This window comes from Mauremys reevesii, linkage group 2 (assembly GCF_016161935.1).
Source record: "Mauremys reevesii isolate NIE-2019 linkage group 2, ASM1616193v1, whole genome shotgun sequence".
Taxonomy (NCBI): domain Eukaryota; kingdom Metazoa; phylum Chordata; order Testudines; family Geoemydidae; genus Mauremys; species Mauremys reevesii.
In genome coordinates, this window is record NC_052624.1 from 101,625,703 (window position 1) to 101,649,899 (window position 24,197).

Below are 24,197 nucleotides of genomic sequence, written 5' to 3' on the forward strand. Positions count from 1 at the left end.
TCACAAGAGACATGACAGGGTATAAACTCTGCTGCATTAATTCAAAATTGGTGTGGTTTAAGGATGAGACTGTTAACACAACCACTACACAGAAGGTGTGAATCTAGGGTGACCAGATGTCCCGATTTTATACGGACAGTCCCGATTTTTGGGTCTTTTTCTTATAGAGGCTCCTATTACCCCCCACCTCCCGTCCCAATTTTTCACACTTGCTGTCTGGTCACCCTATGTGAATCAGTGGTGTATAAGCACATTCCTTGGGTCCTACAGTGATTATTACTTTTGAAAAAATACATTCATATTGTCCAATACAATGGAAAGAAGCAATATTTGACGGTTTGAACAGAGGACTGGAAGTCAGATCTCTTGAGCTTTGCTCCTGGTTCAATCACAGATCTGTTATGTGACCTTGGGCCTGATCTTTTAAAAGTGCCTAAATTCACAGACATGCTCTGAGGCTTAAGTCATTAATGTTTGTAGAATATTGTGGGATCCTTCATAATATCAATAAATAGATAGCACGTGATTGAGAGTTTTATTGCCAATGAAGTGATGGCACATAAACTGCGAATAGGAAAACACTTGCTATCATGGCTTGAAATTGCTTTTAAGTCAAACATTTGCATCCCACCTATTTTATGATAAAGGAGTATGCACACCAAGGCAGGACTTGAAAAACTGAACTAGCAGGTAAAACTTTTCCTGTACGCAAGAAGCCTGATTCAACAATTTCTCCAGCATTCAAACTTTCATGTTAAAAAATCAAGGTTCTAATCCATATGGTTGTGAAGATACCTTTTATATGTAAGAAAATGCAGTGCTGTCTTCCTGAGGTTGCAGGCAAATGTCACAAGTTTCTCATCAGCTGCTCATAACTTTCCCAAACAACAGCTGAAGGAAATTAACCAGACTCTGGTCAGCTTCACAGGTGTCATTCAGAACCTTGTGAGCAGAAGTGACACTGTCATGAATCAGGCCACGTTTTCTTAGCTGCTGTTCATAGCTTTCCCATGAAGCTGCAGAGGCTGCTACTGAAGATATTCACTCAGCAGTCAGGATGCTAAACAAGAGAAACAGACCCTTTCCCTTCCTAAGAGTTAGGAGGCACTGAAAGAAGGTGAGGAAAATAAAAAGAGAATTTATACCATTCCAACACAGTTTATCGTACATGTACTAGTTAGACGATCATGTAAAAGACTCATACCAACACAGGGTCTAGGGATAGCACACTGGTATCTATCCCACCATCTTTCCCCTTTCTAAAATCTGCACAGAGGGTTAGAGTTTATGCAATAGTGATACAGCCAGAACTGTCTGGTGGTCAGACCCCTTTTCATCTTCCATGTCAATCTCTGGCTAGTAGGTATAGTCCCATGGATGGTAACGGGGGACTTTTTCATGCAGTGAACTAATGGGCAATTTCTTGAAACAAGATACTATTCTATGTGAAGGTGAATACACCAAAAGATTCAGTTTGAAATAGTGTGGCCTGCCACTTTAATTATGCTCAAAAATAGCTGGCTGTGCATGAGTTACCATACATACAAAGGAGGTTGACCTTGGCTCATCTAATAAGCAACTAGTGCAAACATAAAAACCCTCTGAAGTTACCAGCTAGTTCTAACAATAGAAAGTACTCTGTAATTATTTTTACACAGTTTATCTTGTGATTTTGTTTCATATTAGTTATATTAGGGGAGAGCTGTGAAATTGTTCATTCAAGTATATGAATTTGACAAGAGGGCTATTTCGGGCGTTTTTTCTTATGTTAGGTAATCTGTCCAACTAAGAATGGGGGAGGGGGAAAGTCTGGGAGGAACATTAAATATTTTAATTCACTGAAATGTCTTGTCACCGGATAATTTAGCTGCTTCTTAGTGTTCCAATAATTGCTATACCTAGAATTCTTATCAATGCTCTTAGACAACACAAAGTGAAACCCTTTAAAGATGCTAGCTCACTTCATTGTCTCATTGAAAGACAAAGCAAAAAGGGGTTAAAATGGCCTCCAATTCTGACCCAATTTGTGTTGGGTATGTTTTCCTTAGTACTCCAGGTTTAGTTATTTCATCTGAACCTGGACTCATGCTAAAGGATAAATGGGGAAGGAGGGTGCACTTACAAGGTATGCCAGTATTGATACATACAATATTATTCAGTTCACATATTTTTCCACAGCATTTACCAAAGAGCAGCATCTCCTCATCTTCTAACTGCACTTGAACCAAAGCTGAAAGAGTGCTTCAGTACAAAACAATCACAAGTCTTCATGAGTAATATGCATACATCTTATTTGATGCCCACGATATCTTTCATGTATATAGCACTTTTATCCCAAGATACTTTGCCAACCACAGATATATATAAAGAGACAAAGATATGAATTGTGCATTGCCAAGAACTCAAGGATTAACAAGCACTCTTACTCCTGAAAAAGTGCCATAGGATCTTTGATTTCCTTTTCAAAATAAAAATGTGAGCATGTGTGTTTTTTCTTCTCTTCCCTGGAAAGCTTTTGTGTGATAGAAGGCAAGAAAGGCCCAAGTCCACTGCAAAAGTTCCTGGAAAAATTGCAAAAAAAACCCTTTGGCATTACCACCAGTTATCTTAACCCAAACCTGCTTTCCTTAAATATGCTAATTGCCTGTGCTTTGAAGAACAACTAGCAGTAATAGTTCTGTGAAGATGTAATAAAAATGTGCAACCACAGACTGAAATATAAATCAAGTTAAGCAAATCAAAAAGACCAATCAAAATGGATTACTTACAGTTCTGGTTACATGACTCATAAAGGTCTCAGCGTTATCGGGCTGTTAAGAATAAAAATAAATGATTAAAATCAATTTAATCTTTTCCAATATTTTTTAAAATTCATGTTTAAAAAAAGCTTCCCTCATACCTCTCCCACCGAACAAAATAAATCATTCAGGCACAGAAATGATTAGCAGTGTTATCAACAAGCAAATGTCACTGAGACAGACACACAAATGGAAATTAATCTTACGTTGTGCGAGCTTCTGAGTTCTACTAACTACAGGGGCTCTCGTATTCCAAAGTTCTGGCATACAGTTACTTGTACAATAAGAGAGGACTAACATGTTGGAGACAGAATAACAATGTCAAAGAGTGAATTTCCATTGTGGTATGCGTGATTTAGCTGTGCAACTCCCATTTTACCCTTTCACCTTCTCATTCTTTGCTACCAGATGCAAAACACATTTATACGTGCGTACTAAGGAGGGAAGTTAGGTGTTACCCTTTAGGTGTTCGTGGTGCTAAATCCCACACACAGCTTTGAAAATGTAGAGATTCATATCTATTTTAGTTTAGAAATAAACTCAATTAGCAACATTTTTATTCTTTTTATTTAAAATAAAAATTAAAGCTAGCCTATTAATCAATATGGACAAAATTCTGCCTTGACTCAGTGGGCTTGACTGACTACACGCATTACTCCAGACTTATGCCACTGTAATAATCAATAGAGTTACACTAGTCTGCAACTAGGGTAATGTAGTGGTGATCAGACCCAATGACTACAATGTGTTTGCAAAGGATTGCATTCAGGGCAGAATTTAGCCTCTCAGGTGAGAAGATACATTGTTTAACGACTTTGCAATATGAGGTTACAATAGGATGGCAGCAGAAACATTTTATTTTGCTAAACACACAGCAGAATTACTAGAGCCAAGCAGCCTTCACATATTAGAGAGAGAAATTTACCAACTTTTAAACTAAACTAATAATGCCTATGTACAAAGAGCCCATCATGCATAAAACAGCAGTCAAGCTTTACACCCTGGAAAGGCTGGATTCTGCGTAAAATCTGCAAAGTCAATTTTAGACATCTGGCAGAGAAGAGCTCAAAGAAAAGGTGAAGGTAGATATTTTGCTTTTGTAATAAGAGTGTTATAATCATAGTTTATATTCATCTGTGCCTTCTGTCCTAAGGGATCCAAAATCACTTTCTAAACTGTAAACCTGATATGCAAATGCTATACAGAATAGGGATCACTTCATCCATCACTGAAATGCTGTCACATCTGGGGTAAAATATGGCAGCTATTAAACAGCACTCAGCAACACTACACAAGACCTTAGGACAAGAAATGCAAAACAATAAAATATCCAATTGCAAGTTCAGTTTTATCCTCTCCAATTAAAGTACAGACTAAAGGGATAGGGAATGAGGAGATGAAAGTAGACAGCACAACCCTTCTTCTCACCGTCATAGCACTTGCGGACACTGAGCCATGCACTAACTCAGTGTTGAGTAAAGAGAATTCAGTCTTGAGACACTTACTTAATCTGAAAAGAGCTCTCCAAGAAAAAAGGTGGTTTCATTGCTCAATCACATCTCCACTGAAGACCAGTTCCTGATGCTGGGAAAACACTCAACCCAGTTTAAAATGGCACAGGCACAGTAAGAAGAAAAAGAAAATGTGATTCCTTCTGTTGAATCACCTTGCTGACTAGGGTGAGTTTAACCTGCAACTTCAAGGCTTTGAACAAGTTTGCAACTTGATCAATGTTAACTATAAAGACTTTGCAAAATGTAAACACACGAACACAATGTTTGCACAAGGCTAGGAGTACCAGCCACTGCCCAAGAGAGATTAGAACTGCTCCAATATACTCGCATGACCAGGAACTTGTGCCACTCGACCAAGTCATAAGAGAATCAGAATGTGAGAGAATTGCAAATCTGACTCCACGGATTGGCAAATGAGAGCAGCTGTGACCTGGAAGGTGCAGTTTTATTATTTTCTGTTCTGTTTGCTGGGCAGTCACCGGAGATCAGAGTCTTCTCTCATTAGAAGAAGAGTTTCTACCATCTTCAGGAAAGAGGAAATATAATCCTGCTGGAAGTTCAGATTTTATCTTAACTTCAAATGCAGTTTAATGCCTGAAGTACGTAAAATACACTTATTAGCAGTACCCACTTAATGTGCCTGCATAGAATTTGACAGCACATACATCCTGCACTAAGCCATAACCCCTCTCACAGCTCGATAAAGATTAACAAGGAACACTTTGATACACTGGTAGCAACAAGGATAACCAGAATCATTATGATTAAATAATTATCTGAATTAGTATTAAAAAATTAAATCCCTAACAGAGCAGTCATTGTACTGAAAAGTCATGTGGAAATAATTCTCTGTATAAATGCCTAAAAGCCCCCTGCCCCTCCACTTTCAGCATAATGGTGGCTAATATGAATAGGAACTGATGCACAACAGCAGCGACAGAAGCTTTTTATATACAGGAGATAGGTGGGGCAGAGCAGCTGTAACAGCAAGGGTGTCTTTTCATTGGTTTTAAAATTCTATTTTTTTACAATTCTTCCTTAGAAACATGAAACTAAAAGCAAAGTCGTCTCTCGTAAACTAAGCATGTCCTAAAGTATGCTGTCTGCCTATGGTCCCCTACAGACCATATACTAGCTGAGAATGGTGCAGTAGCCCTCTGGCCACACCCGTGTTTCTCCAGAACACCCCTTGCATGATCTCTGTGTTGGATCCTCCAGGAGCAGGGAGAGCCAGCTGTGCCAGCTACCAAACTCTGGAGGAATCCCCAGCTGGGGAGTGCTCTGGATTATTCACAGCGTCTTTGTGCTCCCAGCTCAGTTCCAAAGGGTCAGACCGTGTCATGGAATCTGTTCCTTTAGATACTGTGTTGAAAAACGATTGGGCACAATTTGTCCGAGATTCTCTTACTCTGGAAACATGCCAGCACAGACTTATGTGTCAAAGAAATCTACTTGCAGCCATCATGCCATTAATAATTCAGCACTGGACACCATGCAGCAATTATGGAAGTTTGATGTCCTTATAAGCAAATGAAAAAGGACATTTAGAAAAGAGACATACAGCAACCTTAACCATATCTGTTGATGTACACCCTAGCTAAAATGCTCATTCAGAAAGAGACAGTAGGGAGATGGAAATTTATGTTGATCTGCAGAGATAAACAGGCACACGTCAAGGTTTTAGGAATGTGAATAAGCAATTTTTGTGCTCACACTTCTTTTTTCCAGATCCCATCTTTACAGTTTTGTATTTACATGACATATGCCACTAGTCAAGTGTTTGGGGAATTCCACCATCTGTTTTGCTCTTCCCATCACAAGAATGATACCCATACCAAAGTCAGTACTGACCCTCTCATAATAAAGAAGATGTCTTTGTGTGTGTGTGTTGTCATATGTGAAACAAGGCCAAAAGTCAGACTTGCCAAATATCTGACAGTTCATGGGAAGGCCTTGCTGTTTGGCCAGTGCTCCCACATAGTAAGCATGACATTCATGGCTTCCGAGCCAACTGTCAGAGGGGATTTTTAATGTTTTGTCTGCTTCTAAGCTTTTGAGCAGCCAGCTTTTGAGCATCCTTACTCATTGCACTCTCTCTCTCTCCCTCTCTCTCTGTGCGTTGCATTGCAGAGAGGGAGCAGAGAAGCCAACAAAGGGTGTGAGCAACTTCCTGGACTATCTGCTTCAGATGGCAGCATCAGAATCATTCCCTCTAAACCTCCTGGTTTAATGGGGAGAGAGTAGAGAAAGGACTGCAGGATGTGAGATGGAAAAGGCGACCGTGGGAACCAGAGTGGTGGAAGAGAGACCTTAGGAACAATAGAGGAAGTGATGAAGAACGAGGCAATGGAATATAAGGGACAGCAAATAGAGGACAGAGTGACAAGAACAGAGGAACAAGGTTAAAGAGACAATGTAGCACTGGAGAGAGCAATGGGGAAGATAATTAGCAGAACAGAGCCAGATATAAGGCTCAAAGAAGAATGAGAGGAAAGGAGATACATTGCCACTGCCAAAGGAGATACATTGCCATAGCTTCAAGTGGTAGCAATCAGACTCTGGTATCTGTCATCCAGTAGTCATCAACATCATGCAAATTAGAGAGACCTGCTTCACACAGACCGACAAAGGGGGATAGCTTGGCTCCATTAAAATCAACGGGAGTTTTGCCATTGACTTCAACAGAGCTAGGATTTCACCCTAGGAATTTAAACCAAGATTTTCAAAAAGAGCTAATGATTTTGGATGCCCAACTTTAGATACCTTAAGAAATTCTGAGCATCTGAAAATCAGTCCCCTTTGTCTTAAAATTCACACCCAAAAGCAAGGCCTCTAAAATCGCTATTCACTTTTGAAAATTTTGGCCTTAAGCTTTATGCAGTAGATAATGACAGTTCTGGCTACTATCAGATGTTAAAAGAGAATTGCCCCTCTTGCTGTAATAGGCCAGTCATATTTATAGAACTAAACAATTCAATACCTCGATAGGGTAATACAAATGTCTCAGTGAATAGCTAATTTGACATCTCAAATATATGCCAGTGTTGTCCTTTCTAAGAATATTAAATAGGTTACTTCTCAGATAGTAAATAGGTTCTGGCCAGATCCAGTGGTGTAGACAACAGGGGCATGCTGAGGGCCTCACAGCGGGAGTTCAGGTTTGCCATTGGGTGGGTGAACAGCGGGGTTAGGTTTTGATTTGGGTCTCAGTTCACTCCTTCTCAATGCCCACAATAGCACCAAGCCTTGGTGCTTTTCCCGTAGTTTCTCTTTGATGCAATTCCCCCACCTTCAGACACCAGACTTTCATCACCTCCTCTCACACTCTGACTCCTGTCTTAGACCTCACTAGCATTGCTAACCCTGTCATGAGGAGCTTTCTTCTGCCAGTGCTTCTGAATCTCTCTGCTGATCCTAATATTATTCCAGTCACATCTCATATGCAAACAGTCAAATTCTGGAGTCGTCCACGTGGAAGCCCCAGACTTGAAAAGAATGAGGCATTAGTGGCCAGCCCTGAGACAGAGACCTTGTCAGATATGAATCCGTTGGCCACGGGATCAGTAGTCCTCCTTAAGGGGAAGCCACCTTATCTACAGTCTAAGAGGAGGTCAAGGAAAAGAAGGGTTGTCATAAGGATAAGTAGCTATGATCATGTCTGCAGAAGCCAGAACATGGAGACGCAGGGGCGGCTCTAGCTTTTTGGCCGCCCCAAGCAGTCATGCGCGGGAGGCGCCCCGGAGCCGCGGGAGCAGCGGACCTCCCGCGGGCATGACTGCTGGTCCCGTGTGGCTCGCGGGTCCGGCGGCTCCGCTTGAGCTGCCGCAGTCATGCCTGCGGGAGGTCCAGCCGAGCCGCGGGACGAGCGTCCCCTCCGCAGTCATGCCTGCGGCAGGTCCAGTCGTCTCGGGGCTCCGGTGGACCTCCTGCAGGCATGACTGCGGCAGGACCGCCGGCCCAGCCCACTGCCCCCCGCGGCCGCAGGGGACGCCCCCTAGACGTTGCCGCCCTAGGCACCAGTTTGTTTTGCTGGTGCCTAGAGCCGCCCCTGTGGAGACGTGAACTGAACCAGAAGGCTGAAGCAAGGAAGGTGGTGTGTGGAAAGAGGATGTTAGTGAAGGATTTTCAGGAGCAAACCAGAAGTTTGAGGTGAGCTGATGGGTGTTTGTGGATGAGGGAGGAAGCCTAACAAGAAGAGATGGCAGAAAAATGCCAGTTTCTTTGTGGGAAATTTAGGGGAGATGGGAATTATTTTTTTTTTAAATTCATGTTAATTTTTTTCATTTTTTCTGCAAAAAAAATGAAACCAAAACCTAAAACCTTCCCATTTTTCTCTAAAACCAAAAATGTTTAACAATATTTGACTGAATATTTGGGGGGTTTGGGTTGGTCTTTAGAAAAATTAAGATATTCAAATAAAAACTCAGAATTAAAAAATAAAAATACATCATGTTCCATAAAAAATGGTTTTGATGGAATATTTTCAGTCAGATCTACTAAGAATTCAAGGGAGGGAGGGAAGTTGTTAGAAACTTAGAGGATGGAATTAGGTGATGGGTAGAGGAACTGCACAAAAGGGATCCAGAATTTGCTCAATGCAATCCAATTGGTTCAGATTATTTTTATATACCCCAGGTATTTATATGGCCTCCATCACCATAATATGTGAACACCTCAAAATCTTTAATATATTCGTGAGGTAGGGATGTGCTGTTACCCCCGTTTTACAGTTGGGGAACTGAGGCACAGAGACACCAAGGGCTTATCTACACGAGACACTCAGGCGAGTTAAGGCAAACTAAAGGTGTCAAGTCAACGCACATAAATTAAAGCATGTTAAACCCCCATATGTTTGCTCTCACTCAGGAATAAAGTGGTCTTAGTTCACTCTAACTTAATCCTTGTAATCACACACACCAAAAGTACAATATTTGTACATTCTTCCTATAATGCATTATCTGTATTCATGTGCACCCGTGACATGCTCATCACCAATAATAGCATTTCAGGAGCAGCAAACCCAATCCATCACTTTTTTCCTGTACAAAGTAGATTCAAAGGATGGTTAGATTCATATTCAGTACAAGATTAAGCAGAGCTTTGTTATGTGAAGTGTGGGATGAACAGAAATGTTTACAAGGCAGAGACTTGTTCAAGAGTAACATTTCAACTCCCTATTAAAAAAGCCATCTGTTGCTTCCTGTCAACAATGCTTAGAAAAGACCAACAAAAAAAAAAAAGTTCCAGTCCTAAAGGAAACTGGCTAATGAAATCAAAAGAATGGATCAAGTTGACTTAACCACAATCAAAGACACAAAAAATTACAACAAAAGAGAAGATAAGACCAAGGAATGCGCATCCACTTTCAAGTGAATATAGTAGGAGATCTCCTGTCCTCTTTGTTCATTTGAACAAATAGAAAGTTCCCTCACCTTTGTTAATATTTAGATGATCAATAGGATTAACTTTGCATTTCCTTTTATTTGACTACTGCTTTAAAGACACCTGGAAAGTCAGGGAAATACAGCATTCTCCATCACTACATGGTTAACCGTAACTTTTAATACTATGATCCTTTTCAGGAAATGAACATGAGATTCAATCTTTGTCTGATCAGCATGTGATGAACTGGAGCAAAGACAGTTAAAGGAGACCCACTAGTCCAACTCTCCCCCCTCATGTACACACTCCATGTTAGTAAAGTTTACTTGTATGCAATCGTCTCCTTAGAAACTAGCCAGAAGGACAGAACAAGATTTATAAGTGTAGAGAAGTCAACTAGAGATCCTACCCAAGGTTAAAAAAAAAAGAATAATTGGAGATCTACCTATCTCCTAGAAGTGGAAGGGACCTTCATTGAGTCCAGCCCCCTGCCTTCACTAGCAAGACCAATTACTGATTTTTTCCCCAGATCTCTAAGTGGTCCCCTTAGGGATTGAACTCACAACCCTGGATTTAGCTGGCCAATGCTCAAACCACTGAGCTATCCCTGGGCTCTCTGAAAAAAAAAAGTCTGACAAGTTAAATCAGCATGTGACTGCTATCAAGACACTGACTGAGGGCAGAGAAAGTGGAATAAGGTGGCATTGATTGAGGGAATCATTTTATGATAACACCGAGTAAAACAGAGTCACCAGTTATACAATAAAGAAGTCATCGCTGAGCCTAGCTAGTCAATATTTAATCTGAAGTTAAAATATTAATCCATTCTTAGCTCCCCCAAGTAGAAGGTTAGGAAATGTTTTGCTAACAAACATCTATGTTTATTAAACAAATTTAAACTAGAACAAGACTTGCCTCCAAAATTAATGCTACAGAGGTTGGTTTTCTTTATTGAAAGACAAGTAGCAGCCCTCCTCGGCACTGTAATGTTTAACTCTGTATTTACTGAGTATCTATGAGAGTATATTTTGCTGAAGTTAAAAAAAAAAGCCACAACACAGAGTATGGCTGATGTATATTTTACAGATTTTATTGGGAAACTGATAGGCTTAGAGACAGCTTTTCCTCCCCATACTTTGGATGCTGAAAGTACTTTAAAAGGAGGGCAAAAAATATGCTTAAAAAGCTAAATCCTCCAATCGATGTTGCAGTTCTGCTCTTTTTCTGTACACAGAACTGTCATTGCCAGAAAGGGAACCTCTGCACATGGACTGATTGGAAAATATGCTGTAAAAGCAGAATGAAGAATTTTGCCTGGATCACACATGCTTCTTTTCATTCTGAATGGTCCATGGACAGCAAACCAGAGAGCATGTAACTCTATTTGCATGCCCATTAAAGGCAAATGTACATGAAAGTTTCCTGTGGCAAAAGAATATGAATGCCACTAAACAGTCTGAAACAAGTTATTGTTTCATGCATAAAAATACTTCACACCCCAAATGTTACCATGAAAACGGAAAAGGGGGAGGACATGCACTGTGTCTAGTGACACAATCTTTAACAAAGACTGTGAATGGCTAGCCAACTACAAAAGCAGTTTCTTCTCCCTTGGTGTTCTCACCTCAACTGCTAGAAGAGGGCCTCATCCTCCCTGATTGAACTAACCTCGTTATCTCTAGACTGATTCTTGCCTGCATATTTATACCTGCCTCTGGAAATTTCCATTACATGCATCTGACGAAGTGGGTATTCACCCATGAAAGCTCATGCTCCAATACATCCGTTAGTCTATAAGGTGCCACAGGACTCTTTGTGTCTAATGAATGCATCATATTGCTGGATTTAGGTTTTTGTTATTGCTCCCTTAATTATCTACATTGTAGCATTACAGAAAGGCATCAACTTTCTTCTAGTACTACAACAGTCATATTACAAACTGAGTCATGATAGGAACTTGAAGCCAACTTACAAAAAGAGTACAATCATTATCTGAACAGGAACAATTTTTATGGTGGACCTGGGAAACTACCCTGACAAGCACTGCAACTTTATTCTTCTGTGGTTCAATATAGTTCTATTCATGCCAATATCAAATATAAAAACTTTTTTTAGATGTAATTTTTGTGCAGACACTTTAACTGAAGTTTAGGAAAATTCCTTTTTTGTTGTTATAGTTGTTGAAGAACAAAGCACACATACTGAGTCTGATTTTCATTGCATTTTGGATGCACACTGGAATCTTGAATAGGATGCATTAGGACATGAACACATGGGACTTTATAGCTGCTACCTTTCATTTTTTTATTAAATTCTCTTTGCAATTCTCCATATATTTCTATAGCTTTCATGGAACAATATTGACTCCCTCTGGTGGCCAAGGAATACATGTCTCTAGTGGATATAGACTGTATGACATCTTTCAAAGGCAATACACCGAAATCTTATTGGGTTTTTATTTATAGACCAACAGAAATTTAAGAGTGGCTTCAGGCTAGGAGACTGAAGAGCTCTTTTAGCTCAGGTAGTAGAATCTCATGTTTTTAGATCAAGAGTTCAATGCCTGCTCCCAACAACGTACCTGGGGTGTGGCATTACATTTATTAAACACACATCATTGTAATGTACAAAGAGTGTGGTTTCAGATAGGGGAGAAAAAAAGCCATAGACTTTAAGGTCAGAAGGGACCATTATGATCATCTAGTCTGACCTCCTGCACAATGCAGGCCACAGAATCTCACCCACTCACTCCTGTATCAAACCTGTGTCTGAGCCATTGAAGTCCTCAAATCATGGTTTAAAGACTTCAAAGTGCGGAGAATCTTCCAGCAAGTGACCAGTGCTCCACACTGCAGAGGAAGGCGAAAAACCCTCAGGGCTTCTGCCAATCTGCCCTGGAGGAAAATTCCTTCCCGACCCCAAATATGGCGATCAGCTAAACCCTGAGCATGTGGGCAAGACTCACCAGCCAGACACCCAGGAAAGAATTCTCTGTAGTAACTCATATCCCATCCCATCACAGGCCATTGGGCATATTTACCGCTAGTAGTCAAAGACGAATTAATTGCTTAGATTAGGCTATCCCATTATACCATCCCCTCCATAAACTTATCAAGCTTAGTCTTGAAGCCATATATGTCTTTTGCCCCCACTACTCCCCTTGGAAGGCTGTTCCAGAACTTCACTCCTCTAATGGTTAGAAACCTTTGTCTAATTTCAAGTCAAAACTTCCTGATGGCCAGTTTATAGCCATTTGTTCTTGTGTCCACATTAGTGGTATTTATCCCTCTGATATATTTATAGAGAGCAATCATATCTTCCCTCAGCCTTCTTTTGGTTAGGCTAAACACGCCAAGCTCTTTGAGTCTCCTTTCATATGACAGGTTTTCTGTTCCTCAGATCATCCTAGCAGCCCTTCTCTGAACCTGTTCCAGTTTGAATTCATCCTTCTTAAACATGGGAGACCAGAACTGCACACAGTATTCCAGATGAGGTCTCACCAGTGCCTTGTATAATGGTACTAATACCTCCTTATCTCTACTGGAAATACCTCGTCTGATGCATCCCAAGACCGCATTAGCTTTTTTCATAGGCTCATAGTCATCCTGCGATCAATCAATACTCCGAGATCCTTCTCCTCCTCTGTTACTTCCAACTGATGTGTCTCCAATTTATAACTAAAATTATTGTTATTAAGCCCTAAATGCATGACCTTGCACTTTTCACTATTAAATTTCATCCTATTACTATTACTCCAGTTTTACAAGGTCATCCAGATCTTCCTATATGATATCCCGGTCCTTCTCTGTATAGGCAATACCTCCCAGCTTTGTGTCATCCGCAAACTTTATTAGCACATTCCCACTTCTTGTGCCAAGGTCAGTAATAAAAAGATTAAATAAGATTGGTCCCAAAACCGATCCCTGAGGAACTCCACTAGTAACCTCCCTCCAGCCTGACAATTTACCTTTCAGTATGACCCGTTGTAGTCTCCCTTTAACCAATTCCTTATCTACTTTTCAATTTTCATATTGATCCCCATCTTTTCCAATTTAGCTAATAATTCCCCATGTGGAACTGCATCAAATGCCTTACTGAAATAGTTCCACATACAGAAATGGGAAATCTAGGGGGGGGAAAGATTGTTAGAAAAAGGTTAAATGATCAAGTCAAAAGTACTGCTATCTCTGTTCCCTCCTTAATTCATAACTACTGTATGTAGATATGTGCATCCCAAAAGAGCGACCACACTTTAACTGTGTCATTTAATTTGAACATCTAGTATGTCTGGTTTTCTGCTCATCACATCTTTATATTGCTCAATTTGTTTTTTTATGTTGACTTTTATGTATGTGTGAGATAGTCTGAATCACATTCACTTCCACACTTACAATAGTCAATAACATAATAATACTGATCAATAAACACAAAAATGTTACCACCTCAGATAAAATACAGTGAGCCCCATGCTTGGAGCTACATCAAAGGGGAATATGACCCCTCTGTGACATGCACTCCGAACACCAAAGAAAGCCTTCCATGGAAGTTTTGGCAGTAGGGAATTGATGATGACAAGGTAGGCACTGGAGAGGCAAATCTAAACTCTGTCAGATATCCTTATCCCCATTCCCACTCCCCAAACCCTTCAATCAAACCACAGAACGCAGCAACATTACTGCTGTTTCCCTTTCCATGCTGTAGACCCGCTCCTGGTAAGGGATTCCAGGGTCAGCAACATGTTGAGGGACTCCTTGGCAACATGGCTCTGGAGAGACTGGTGCTCTCTTGCAGAACAAGAAGACAAAGGCTGGGTACCTGTGCAGAAGTAAGGTACCTTTGCATGGATGCCCTCTGCCTCTAATGGATTACCTAAAATCTCTGATCATCTCAGGGAATCCACAAACTCAAGTAGTGGAACCCCTCAATTTTTTTGAGGGTGGAAATGGAGGAAACAAAAGAATCAGAATGAACCTGCAAGTGCAAACACATGGAGTTTCAACTGTCCTATGAGGGTTATGGCCACTTACAAGGGCACGGAGCCTAGTACCTGGAAGGGGGTTGGAATACAATACTTCCCTATCAACAATATGGTTAGTTAGACCGCTCTTTAGTTCTCTGTGCCTAGGTTTTTCATGGCTCTAAAATTCTCTTACAGAAAAAAAGAAAAAGAAAACAACTATAGCATTGAAGGAACGAACAAGCCATAGCTGCTTCAAATTCAGTTCAATCAAAAGAATTTGATACAATTTTCCAGTGACATATTTACTGATTTCAGCTGGAATCCAGCATCACATCTGGCAGAGATGAATAGCTGCTCATTTTCAGTTTTAAGTGCAGCTTGGTCACTATCATCATACTCCAGAGGATTTGAAGGTCACACCCGATTAAAGAAAGTTAATGATCCCACATCTTCCAGTACTCAGATCCCACTTAGAATGAAATCGGAGAGGCCAATGCTTTAGCTGTAATCTGAGGCTATCACCATACAACAAATAGTGCTTCAGTCAAAACGTACGAAGAAAATCTGTTTCAGGGTCGTATTAAAAATGGACAGACTGCAGTCTATCGGAACGTGGAAATGCTTCTGTATTTTTCATGGGAAGAGATAATTTAAAGTAAATGAAATGGAATGAGGATAAAAAGCCTGACAGTCATAGCTGTTCAAAAAGGGGAAATGCAGGTGATCTACAATCAGTCAACAGTTTGGGGAGGCAAATATTCACATAACCACATTGAAAGCTGAGTTAAGAAGTTCTTGGTAGAAACAGCCAAGCTTCCCTTAAACCACAGACACAAAATAAAATTCTCCCTTGGGTTTCTCCCCCTTTCTTTTTTTCCCCTTCCTAGTCTCTATTTTAACTCCTATATCAGAACAGCGTTTTCACTCAGAGTAACTTGAGCTGGTTTTGTCACCGTTTTTAAATGTTTCACTTTAGTTTCTCTCTCTCTGTCTCTCTTCAAGACATTTTCTGTTCTCATATGGCTCTTCTCCCCCAATTATATTTATCTTTCATGTTCTGTGCCTTCTCCTTTCCTTTCTCTGTCCCATTCTTTCCCGCTTACTTCCCCAATCCTTTTGGGATGAGACCAGAGCCCAGGTTCTGCTCACCGTCCAAATGGGGGCGATTATTTTGGTAAGTAAGCCTGAAATTTGAAGGTGCCACCCTTCAAAGATGGCCAAACTGGCAGCACAGATAAAGAACTACTTAAGTGAGAAAATCGGGAGAAAACAGAAAGAGAAGGCACCAAAAGAGTTAACTTCCATACAAAAAATAAAGTTCCGTCTGTGGATAGGTTATAATAAAGCATGCATAGCTGGGTCAGTGCACTCTCAGCTTCCACTGTTACAACAGCTATTTATTACAGTGATGTCAAAATGGCAACACTGCGAGGTATGTAGAATGTTTTGGCAACTAGCTGAAAAAAAGATGAAGGGTGCAAAAGTCAAGTCACGATTTTCCTGGTAAACATCACTGGTTAACTGTGCCTTAAACCTGACAAGCCAAACAGTGATAGAGCCCATTTAACTGATGGAGTCATTTTAAGATGTGAGCGGATGTGCGCCTCAAGGTTCAAGCTTTAAGTCACATTTAGTTAATGCAAGACATGCAACAGGATGTCTGAGGGGCCTCAGAGGTATCAAGTTTTGATTTTTTTTTTTTAAAGATACAGTACCCTGGCAAGCTGTTAGCAAAAGGACAACAGAACCACTGCAGGGGAAGGATGAAAATTAACGTTCTCAGTGCATCTTTGATTATTTTAAAATACCTCCTAGAATCCAGAAGTGATCTGGAAATAAAATCATTCATTTGATTTCTTTATTTTCTTAGCAATGGGTGAACTGAACAATCCTTGGAGCTTCAAGTAAAACCACAGAATGTTTCAGGGCCAAAATTTCCCTTTCTTTTCTGTTGCACTACAGGCCATATTAGGCAGTATGCCCATGTATTTGGGCTCCAGACCAGACTGACCTATTCTGGGGATGTCTGGGCTGGGTCAAGGGAGCAGAGAGCAGCTCTGTGCTCAGGACACGGCCAGAGCCCCTTGAGATGGCGAGTGGCTCATGCCAAAAGCTCCCTGAGGGCCCTCTTCTCCCTCTAGAAGCTCAGACAAGCTACAGGCATCAAAGACCCTTTACCACACTGTGCAGGGCAAGGGCAGGGGAAAGAGAACTTCTCTTAGAGGGTAGGATGGTTGGGAAAGTGCTAAGGGGCTATGCTGTCACTTATAGGCGGGGCAGAGGGGAGATCCTAACTGAGCCCACTGTCCCTTGCTGATGGATGGATTTATACAGTGTACACAGATACTCCCCTTTCTTCTGAGAACAAGACTTTCTGGACACTGATGTCGGCTAGAGAGAGCCCTCACAGCCAGAGATGACCAGTGCCTGGCGATAGTGGTGGGGCAGAGTGAGGTCAGCTGGATTCAGCAGTGTTACTGAGCACGCTCAGTGCATGTGAACATGCTCAGTAGCCAAGCAGCAAATCTGGGGGGGGGCATGTGACCCTGCATGCCCCCTGCCCCCACGCATCATCTCTGTTTGTGGCTGAGGCTCGCTGATGTACATGGGAAGGAGCTGTGCTATGGAATGGTAATAACCCCATTCTGAAATGAATTCCTAGACAGAATCAACTTTGCTGTAAACTCCAGAATAGCCCTGTACATCTCCTCCGAGCAGGTAACACACATATCAAACTAACCCCACCTGAACATAAATGCTTTCTTAATTCAGAGTGATATGGACACCACTGGAGTCTAAATTCCACCCTCAGTGTTCATCAACTGTTCAGTAACTTCCTTCTGAAGATTCTAAGATTTCCTTCAAGCAAGCTGACAAGATGGCTATTAATGACCAGTGTGACCCAGACGCCCTTTCGTGCCAGCTGGCATATGGTTCACTGTTCTGTAACAGCAACTCCTAACAGGCCTGAAAAACTCACTACACCTAGCACACCACTTTCATAATATTTATTCATAAAGAATATCATATGAGGTTTTAAATGAAAGCCGTGTCAAACTGGTTATGAATAGTGTTGTAAAATGTATGTACCGAAACTATGCAAGGAGTTGTGTACATATACCGGAAATGTGTTTTTATAGTCTGTATTAAGGCAAAGTTGATAAACAGTTTTCTGCCAGAAAAATTCACCTATCTCCGTTCACATGCAGATTAAGCATTGTAAGCTAGTTCTATGGAAGCTCCACTGACATGTGAAGTGAACAGGGGGATGGGAAGCCAAGGGTAGGGCTGGCTCTACCATTTTTGCCGCTCCAAGCAAAAAAAAGCAAAAAAAAAAAAAAGCTGCTCGGACTGTGCTGCCCCAAGAATGCTGCCCCTTAGCATGTGCCGCCCCAGGCACATGCTTCCTCCGTTGGTGCCTGGAGCCGGCCCTGGCCAAGGGGGAGACCAGATACTGGAGAGGAAACCACAGAGAGCTGCCCTGTCTCTGGAGGCAGACAATGAACTTTTGGGGAATGTAAAGGGAAGACAAAAAGAAAACCTGTTATTCTGCACCAAGTAGGTAAACAGATAGCATGTTTATATTCATGAAAATGGGATCCCAGCTATGCCTTGGTTGGAAACACTGCAAAGGACATTTGGGGTGAGAACTTAGCTTAGATGCTTATCCCTGTTAAAGTTAAGTTGAGTCTCTAGAAATCATGTTATGATTTTGTTTTATATGTAACCTGTTTCCACTATCCTTGCTCACAATCTCAATTTTTGATAATAAACTTATGCTTGTTTTCACTATAAATATAACTCAGTGCTACGGTATTGTTCAAGAAGTGGATCCTAGGCTGACTCAAACAAGCTGGTGTGTACACTACCCCTGGCAATAGCAGACCTGCTATTACTATGGGTGTTCAGAGGATAAGGGGCTGAATACTACAGTGGGAAACCTTCAAAGGGGCTCAGGGGCTGAGATACACCTACTGTTAACCTGCAAGTCAAAGGAAGGGCTGGCAGATCCCAAAGGAGATTGTTTGGGTGGCTAACAGGCTGGAGGTATCAGGGAGCTAGCACCCAATTAAGCACCAGCGAGTCTCCCTCTTGCTGGAGGCAGGGGGGAAAAGGTGACTTTCAGTCCTGAGTACCCCAAGAACCTTCACAGCCAGACAGGATACCAATTCCTAGACCTGGACATACACAAGAACATACAATAATTCTGTAGCTCAATATATATTCCACTGACTGTTGTGTCAAAGCAGTTCATTTGGTTACACTGCTGATTTCCCTTTATACTAAACACAAGCTCTTCTCAAAGGCAGCACAGAAGACCATCTTATTCCTTGGTATCATTTTGATTTTTAATTTATTTTCTTTTCATTGGCATCTTTCGCTCTCTATTCTTTTCTCGTTTCTTCCCTGATCAATATTCTTTGTCCATAATCTTTAAGCCAATTACTCCCCATAACAATGCTCTTTCCTAAAAGCAACTGAACAAAACTTCTACGTAACAGCTTAACCACTGAGACATTACACTCAGATAAGATTGTACCAGTGCACCAGCACAGCTCAGGTAGGATTTTCAGATCCCTTGCATATGTGTGTGCCAAATTGCCCTCCAAAGACTGGTTCAGAATCCTTGCATTGGGCGAAATGCTGCGCTAAAAGGCTCTAAGAGGTACTGAAGAACAGAACTCACAGCACAGGGAAAGGGGGAGCTACGGTGGCTTTATGCCACCTTGGTACCATCCCAATCCTGAGCTGCTCCCAAGGATGGAGAGGCTGGTGGCCTATCTAAATTATGGCTGCCTTGTAGGTCGCAGCACTGCACAGAACCTCTGCAATGCTACATGCTGTGGACCCATCCCCAACACATGCCTCCTAATCCCATTCTTGTCTATATGCTGGGGATCGCCACGGGGTTCTTACAAGTCAGTGCCTATGCTGGGGAATCCTCCCCTGGCTACAACTAGGGATTTAAGGGTCCCTTTACTCTGCTCCTTTCCCCCAATATAAATGGGCCAGAATAAGGGCAAGGTTCTCACCCATAATGTATATGGCCATGCATCCTTCTGATTCTTTTTTAATTTTAAATCTTTTTTTTTTTATAAAATTCAACTACATTTAATTTTCAAAATAAACAAATAAATACAATGAGACCACTCAAGATCAATTTTAATTCCTACCATCCATTATATAATGTCTCTAAAAAATGTAAGCAAAATCAATTGTGTCAAATCTAATCCAATTAAATAAAGCGCATAAAAGAACAGTTATTATTTTCATTTGACTTGGATTATAAGAGCTATAGTAAAATCTCTCTTTTCAAATCAGAGTAACTGAAATGACAATGTAAAGCAAGTAGTATGTGAACATCTAACAACAGCTGGCTTATATTTCAGCTCCTGAAACTCTGAACAGCTGCAGCGAGTTGAGGGCCCTGATGTCATTGCTAAGCTTCAAGATGCCTGGTTTATGAGAAACGGGGAGAAAGAGCTTCTTTGGAAACAAACATTCAAGATGAAAATACTCAATAAAATCCACATTCGGAAGAAACAAAATGTACGTAAATTTCATTGGCTTCAACAATCTACCAGCCAATACGCCACTGAGAATTGAATTTCAGTACTCAGTATAAACCACCAGGAGGATTATGCTGGCAACAACTATGTTAGGTTAGATGGATTTAATAATTTATACTATAGCCATGAATTAATTACCTCTATGTAGGAACCAAATGGTTAATCCTGGGGGAATTCTGCGCCACTCCGCAATGCAGAATTTTGCAGAAATTAATGTTGGTCACACACAATTTCCTTTTTTCCCCACTGAAATGGGTTGCAGAGATGTTGGCTGCCACTAGGGGCTGCTGGACCCGTCAGAGTCCAGCTCACAAATAGAAGACAAGGCAGGTTCCCAGCAGCTGCAGTTCCCAGAATGCCCTGAAGAAGGAAGGAGGAGGTGGCAGCATGCAGGGAACTCTGTGCTAGTCTGGGACCCAGCTGGTCTCTGGGGTGTGAGTGGGGTCTGGAGGGTAGGTGGTGTGAGTGTCTGTGCTGGGGGCCCCTGCAGGTAGGGGCTCTGTGGTGGGGGAGAAGGGATATGAGTTTCCAGTAACCCAGCTGGACTCTGGTGGAGGGGGGGGTCAGAAAAACAGGAACTGGGTTGTCATAGGGATTTCTTTAACTCTCTACCCCAAGGGGAATTTTTGTGTGTGTCTGTATTGTTAGACATAGTTGCTGATAGGTATTTTAAAATAAATTACCAAAATAATTGAAACTGGGGTGATTATATAGTGTTATTTTGACAACATTTGCAGAATTATGCAGAATTTTAAAATATTGTACCCAGAATTTTTAATTTTTTGGCACAGAATTCCCCCAGGAGTAAATGGTGTTACTAAAAACTGCATATTTTGGAATAAATACAGATAAGTTTGTGTTTAAGTGGCAAATCATAAATTGGCAAAACATGGGCTACTACATCCTTTCACTCATTACATCTCAAGTTTAGGATCTCTGCCAAGTGCTCTGAAAATGGGATGCCTAAAAAAAAAAATCACGTAAAGCTTGGGATCAGTACATAAAGTAGACAGCTCTGCTCCTCCTAAACAACAGAATTGTTTACTGCATTGGTAAAACTTGTTTGTGTAGGAAACAGAACTATAAAAGTCTGAAATTGTGCTGCAAAATCCTGCAGGATCTAAGAACCATCATAGACTTCACCACTTTCCATTCCAAGTGCAAGATGCAGATCTTATCACTTCTAAATTACTGGATAAGATCTTGTGCTGCAAGGTATGTGTTGTAACTATCTTTATTTTTCACTGAGTTCAGTTTCATGTTTGTACCACGAACTGGAGAATTGTCTTAGAAGTTGTCCGTTACTTATTTGTATTATGGTAGCACCTAGAGCCCCATCATGCTGGGTGCTGTACAGATTAAAAGAAAGTATCTGACCTGAAGAGTCTACAGTCTAAATAATCCCACTGAGTGTTCACCTCCCCTAATCCAAATAAAATCGGAATCTTCTACCTGCCTAATACCAGTAACAGTTACCTTTGTTCCAAGACTGCACTTTTGTGTCTACTTGAAACAGAAGCAGGCTGAGCCGGTATGACAGTTATATAGAGAGGTAACAGAGAAGTAACTGCTTGTATGTCACTTGCCTTAATGTTCAGAGAGACTATAAATTATGAGGGGTGTTTCCAAAATCCTTTCAGGGACTTGCTTTGAGGAAAAATTTGTCCTAATGAATTATTTCATACAAACCAACAGACTTAAAGAGTTCTGTCCCCTGCTTCCCAATACCCTCACCCTTTCATAGAGAAAACAAGGATGAGAATGAGTTAATATAGGCCATACCTGTACCTATATGGATCGGGAGAATCTAGTAGAGCAAGCCCAATTTGCAAGTCAGTGGTAACATACCCCAAAATGATCAGGAATATTGCTAAGAACCAGAACAAATTGAAGAAACTGCGGTTAGTCTCATTTGCCTGGACCAGGAGAGTTTCGGATGACAGTGCCACCTCAGATGGGATGGCATAATGAGCCAGGCCCACTATGAGGAGGAAAAAAAATCACTTCTGTTAACACTTTACTGTGTAAACAAGGGGCGCCAGCTCACATTTAGTCTCTTTCTTCCAAGTCCCATCAATCTGACACACAAAAGACTGTGCTTAGAATTTTTATTGATTTCAACAGGCCTTACATTAGGCCAGGGACTACAGAGAAATGGACTTCCTAAAGATGGCATGGCACCTTTTAGCGGTACCACCACGGATTAAAGAGCCCCTCATGCCATCACTAGTAAATGTTAAACTGCTGCTGCATGAGGCACACACAAAAATCAATGGAAAGCCAGGCATTCAGAGAGATTCTTGATCCCCAACTGCACAGCCGGGGATCCCTGAATCTTATGCCTGTACGAGATTTAGGAGCATGCTACAGTATTCATGTTTTGGCTCTCAACCCTTCAGGTTTGCTCAGCAATTTGAGAAAGGCTCGGAGAACAAAATATACGAATAGATAAGAAGCACATCCACACTCTCACAGACTGACATACAGAAACTGACTTCTCATGTAAACCTACATCCCCAAGAGCAGTCAGCCCACTGATGCTCGTGATTGGTAATCCATTATACAGATGGTAGTTCAGAAGTAACTCCAATTCACGTCACATTTTTAACACACACAGCAACAAGGGATTTTTTCCCTTCAAATTTTCCAATTATGCATAAAAACACAAAAGAAAATAGCATCCAGATTCTGCATTCTAGCAACTAAAAGATAGTCTTATGATGGTGGGTATCATGACAGATGTTCAATAAGACTAATATTGTAAGCTATAGATGTAAGGTAGGAAGGGGCTGCTTTTTTATTGCAATACTTTTATAGATTTTTATAGCAATGTTGTGCAGAGTCCCAACACCATAGCAGGGGATTAGCTCATAAATAAAATTATTGGGCCAAATCTAGAGTCCTCACTCAATTTTTATTAATGCCTTTGGTAACTGACCCAATGAATCACCAATTCAGTCTTTAACCATTTGACTATAATGAAATAATAATGAATAATGAAGCAGCACTTCTACAATGCCTTTTACCCAATTAGGGGTAAATATCATTATCAGCACATTACAGAGGGTTAAATTGAAGCACAGAAGTGAGAAGTGATTTGCCCAACCTTACGCAGCAGGACAGTGGTAGATGATTGTAAGGTGTGGGTGGGTATGAATACTTCTGCTGGTCTTTTAATTGCACTCTCCCCTGATTGATATCAGTACTGTCAGATTCACTTACCAGTTCGTAGTTGATTGGCAGGAAGCAGGGTTTCACCACCTGGAATAAAAAGAATAAAATAAAGAAATAAGATATCTCTGTCTTTGAGGGCCCAATCCCATGAGCTTTTGAGTGGCCTCAAATCCAACTGAATGCAGTGCAAGTTGAAAGTTCTCACCAAATCAGGCCCAGAACAAGGAATCTTATTTATAGGTAAATTTTCATATACGGCCTGACTCAGCCAAAGGCAGGAAACACAAATTACACTCTCCTTAATTGCAAAGAAAAGAGATCTAGGTTTGGATCTGCCACAGTGTTCAAAACCAGAAAGTCAGCTTGACCTGAATTGGTACATCAGCTCCACTTATACTGAAGTTTAAACACTTCAGATTAAGGATTCTATGGCCTATATGTGTTACACAAGACTTGTTCAATAATTTAAATACCAAAATGGATGGAAAACCAGGAACAGTGTGACCACATCAGACTATACTATCAGTCATGAGAAACAATTTTTAGTGGCTTTCTATAGCTATATAAAGGCTACTTCTATTACTTATGCCATAAAGCTTCTATTTGAGAGGACACAAATAGGAAGCTTTATGGAAACTACAGACCAATTAGTTTAACTTCTGTGCCAGGAAAGATAATGGAGCAAGTAATTAAGGAAATCATCTGCAAACACTTGGAGAAGGTGGTAAGGTGATAGGGAATAGCCAGCATGGATTTGTAAAGAACAAATCATGTCAAATCAATCTGATAGCTTTCTTCG

The 24,197-nt window shown here is 41.0% G+C and overlaps 1 protein-coding gene across 10 annotated transcripts in view; it reads right to left on the minus strand.

The window, feature by feature from the left end:
- TNS3 (tensin 3) overlaps positions 1 to 24,197 on the minus strand; it is a 350,809-nt gene that overhangs the window by 180,251 nt on the left and 146,361 nt on the right. For all 10 annotated transcript variants that reach the window (XM_039523944.1, XM_039523943.1, XM_039523948.1 and 7 more), the window contains 2 exons: positions 23,447 to 23,485; positions 2,769 to 2,810 (listed from right to left, as the gene is read on the minus strand). In XM_039523944.1, the coding sequence (XP_039379878.1) occupies positions 2,769 to 2,810; positions 23,447 to 23,485 (81 nt within the window). The remainder of the gene's footprint in view (positions 1 to 2,768; positions 2,811 to 23,446; positions 23,486 to 24,197) is intronic.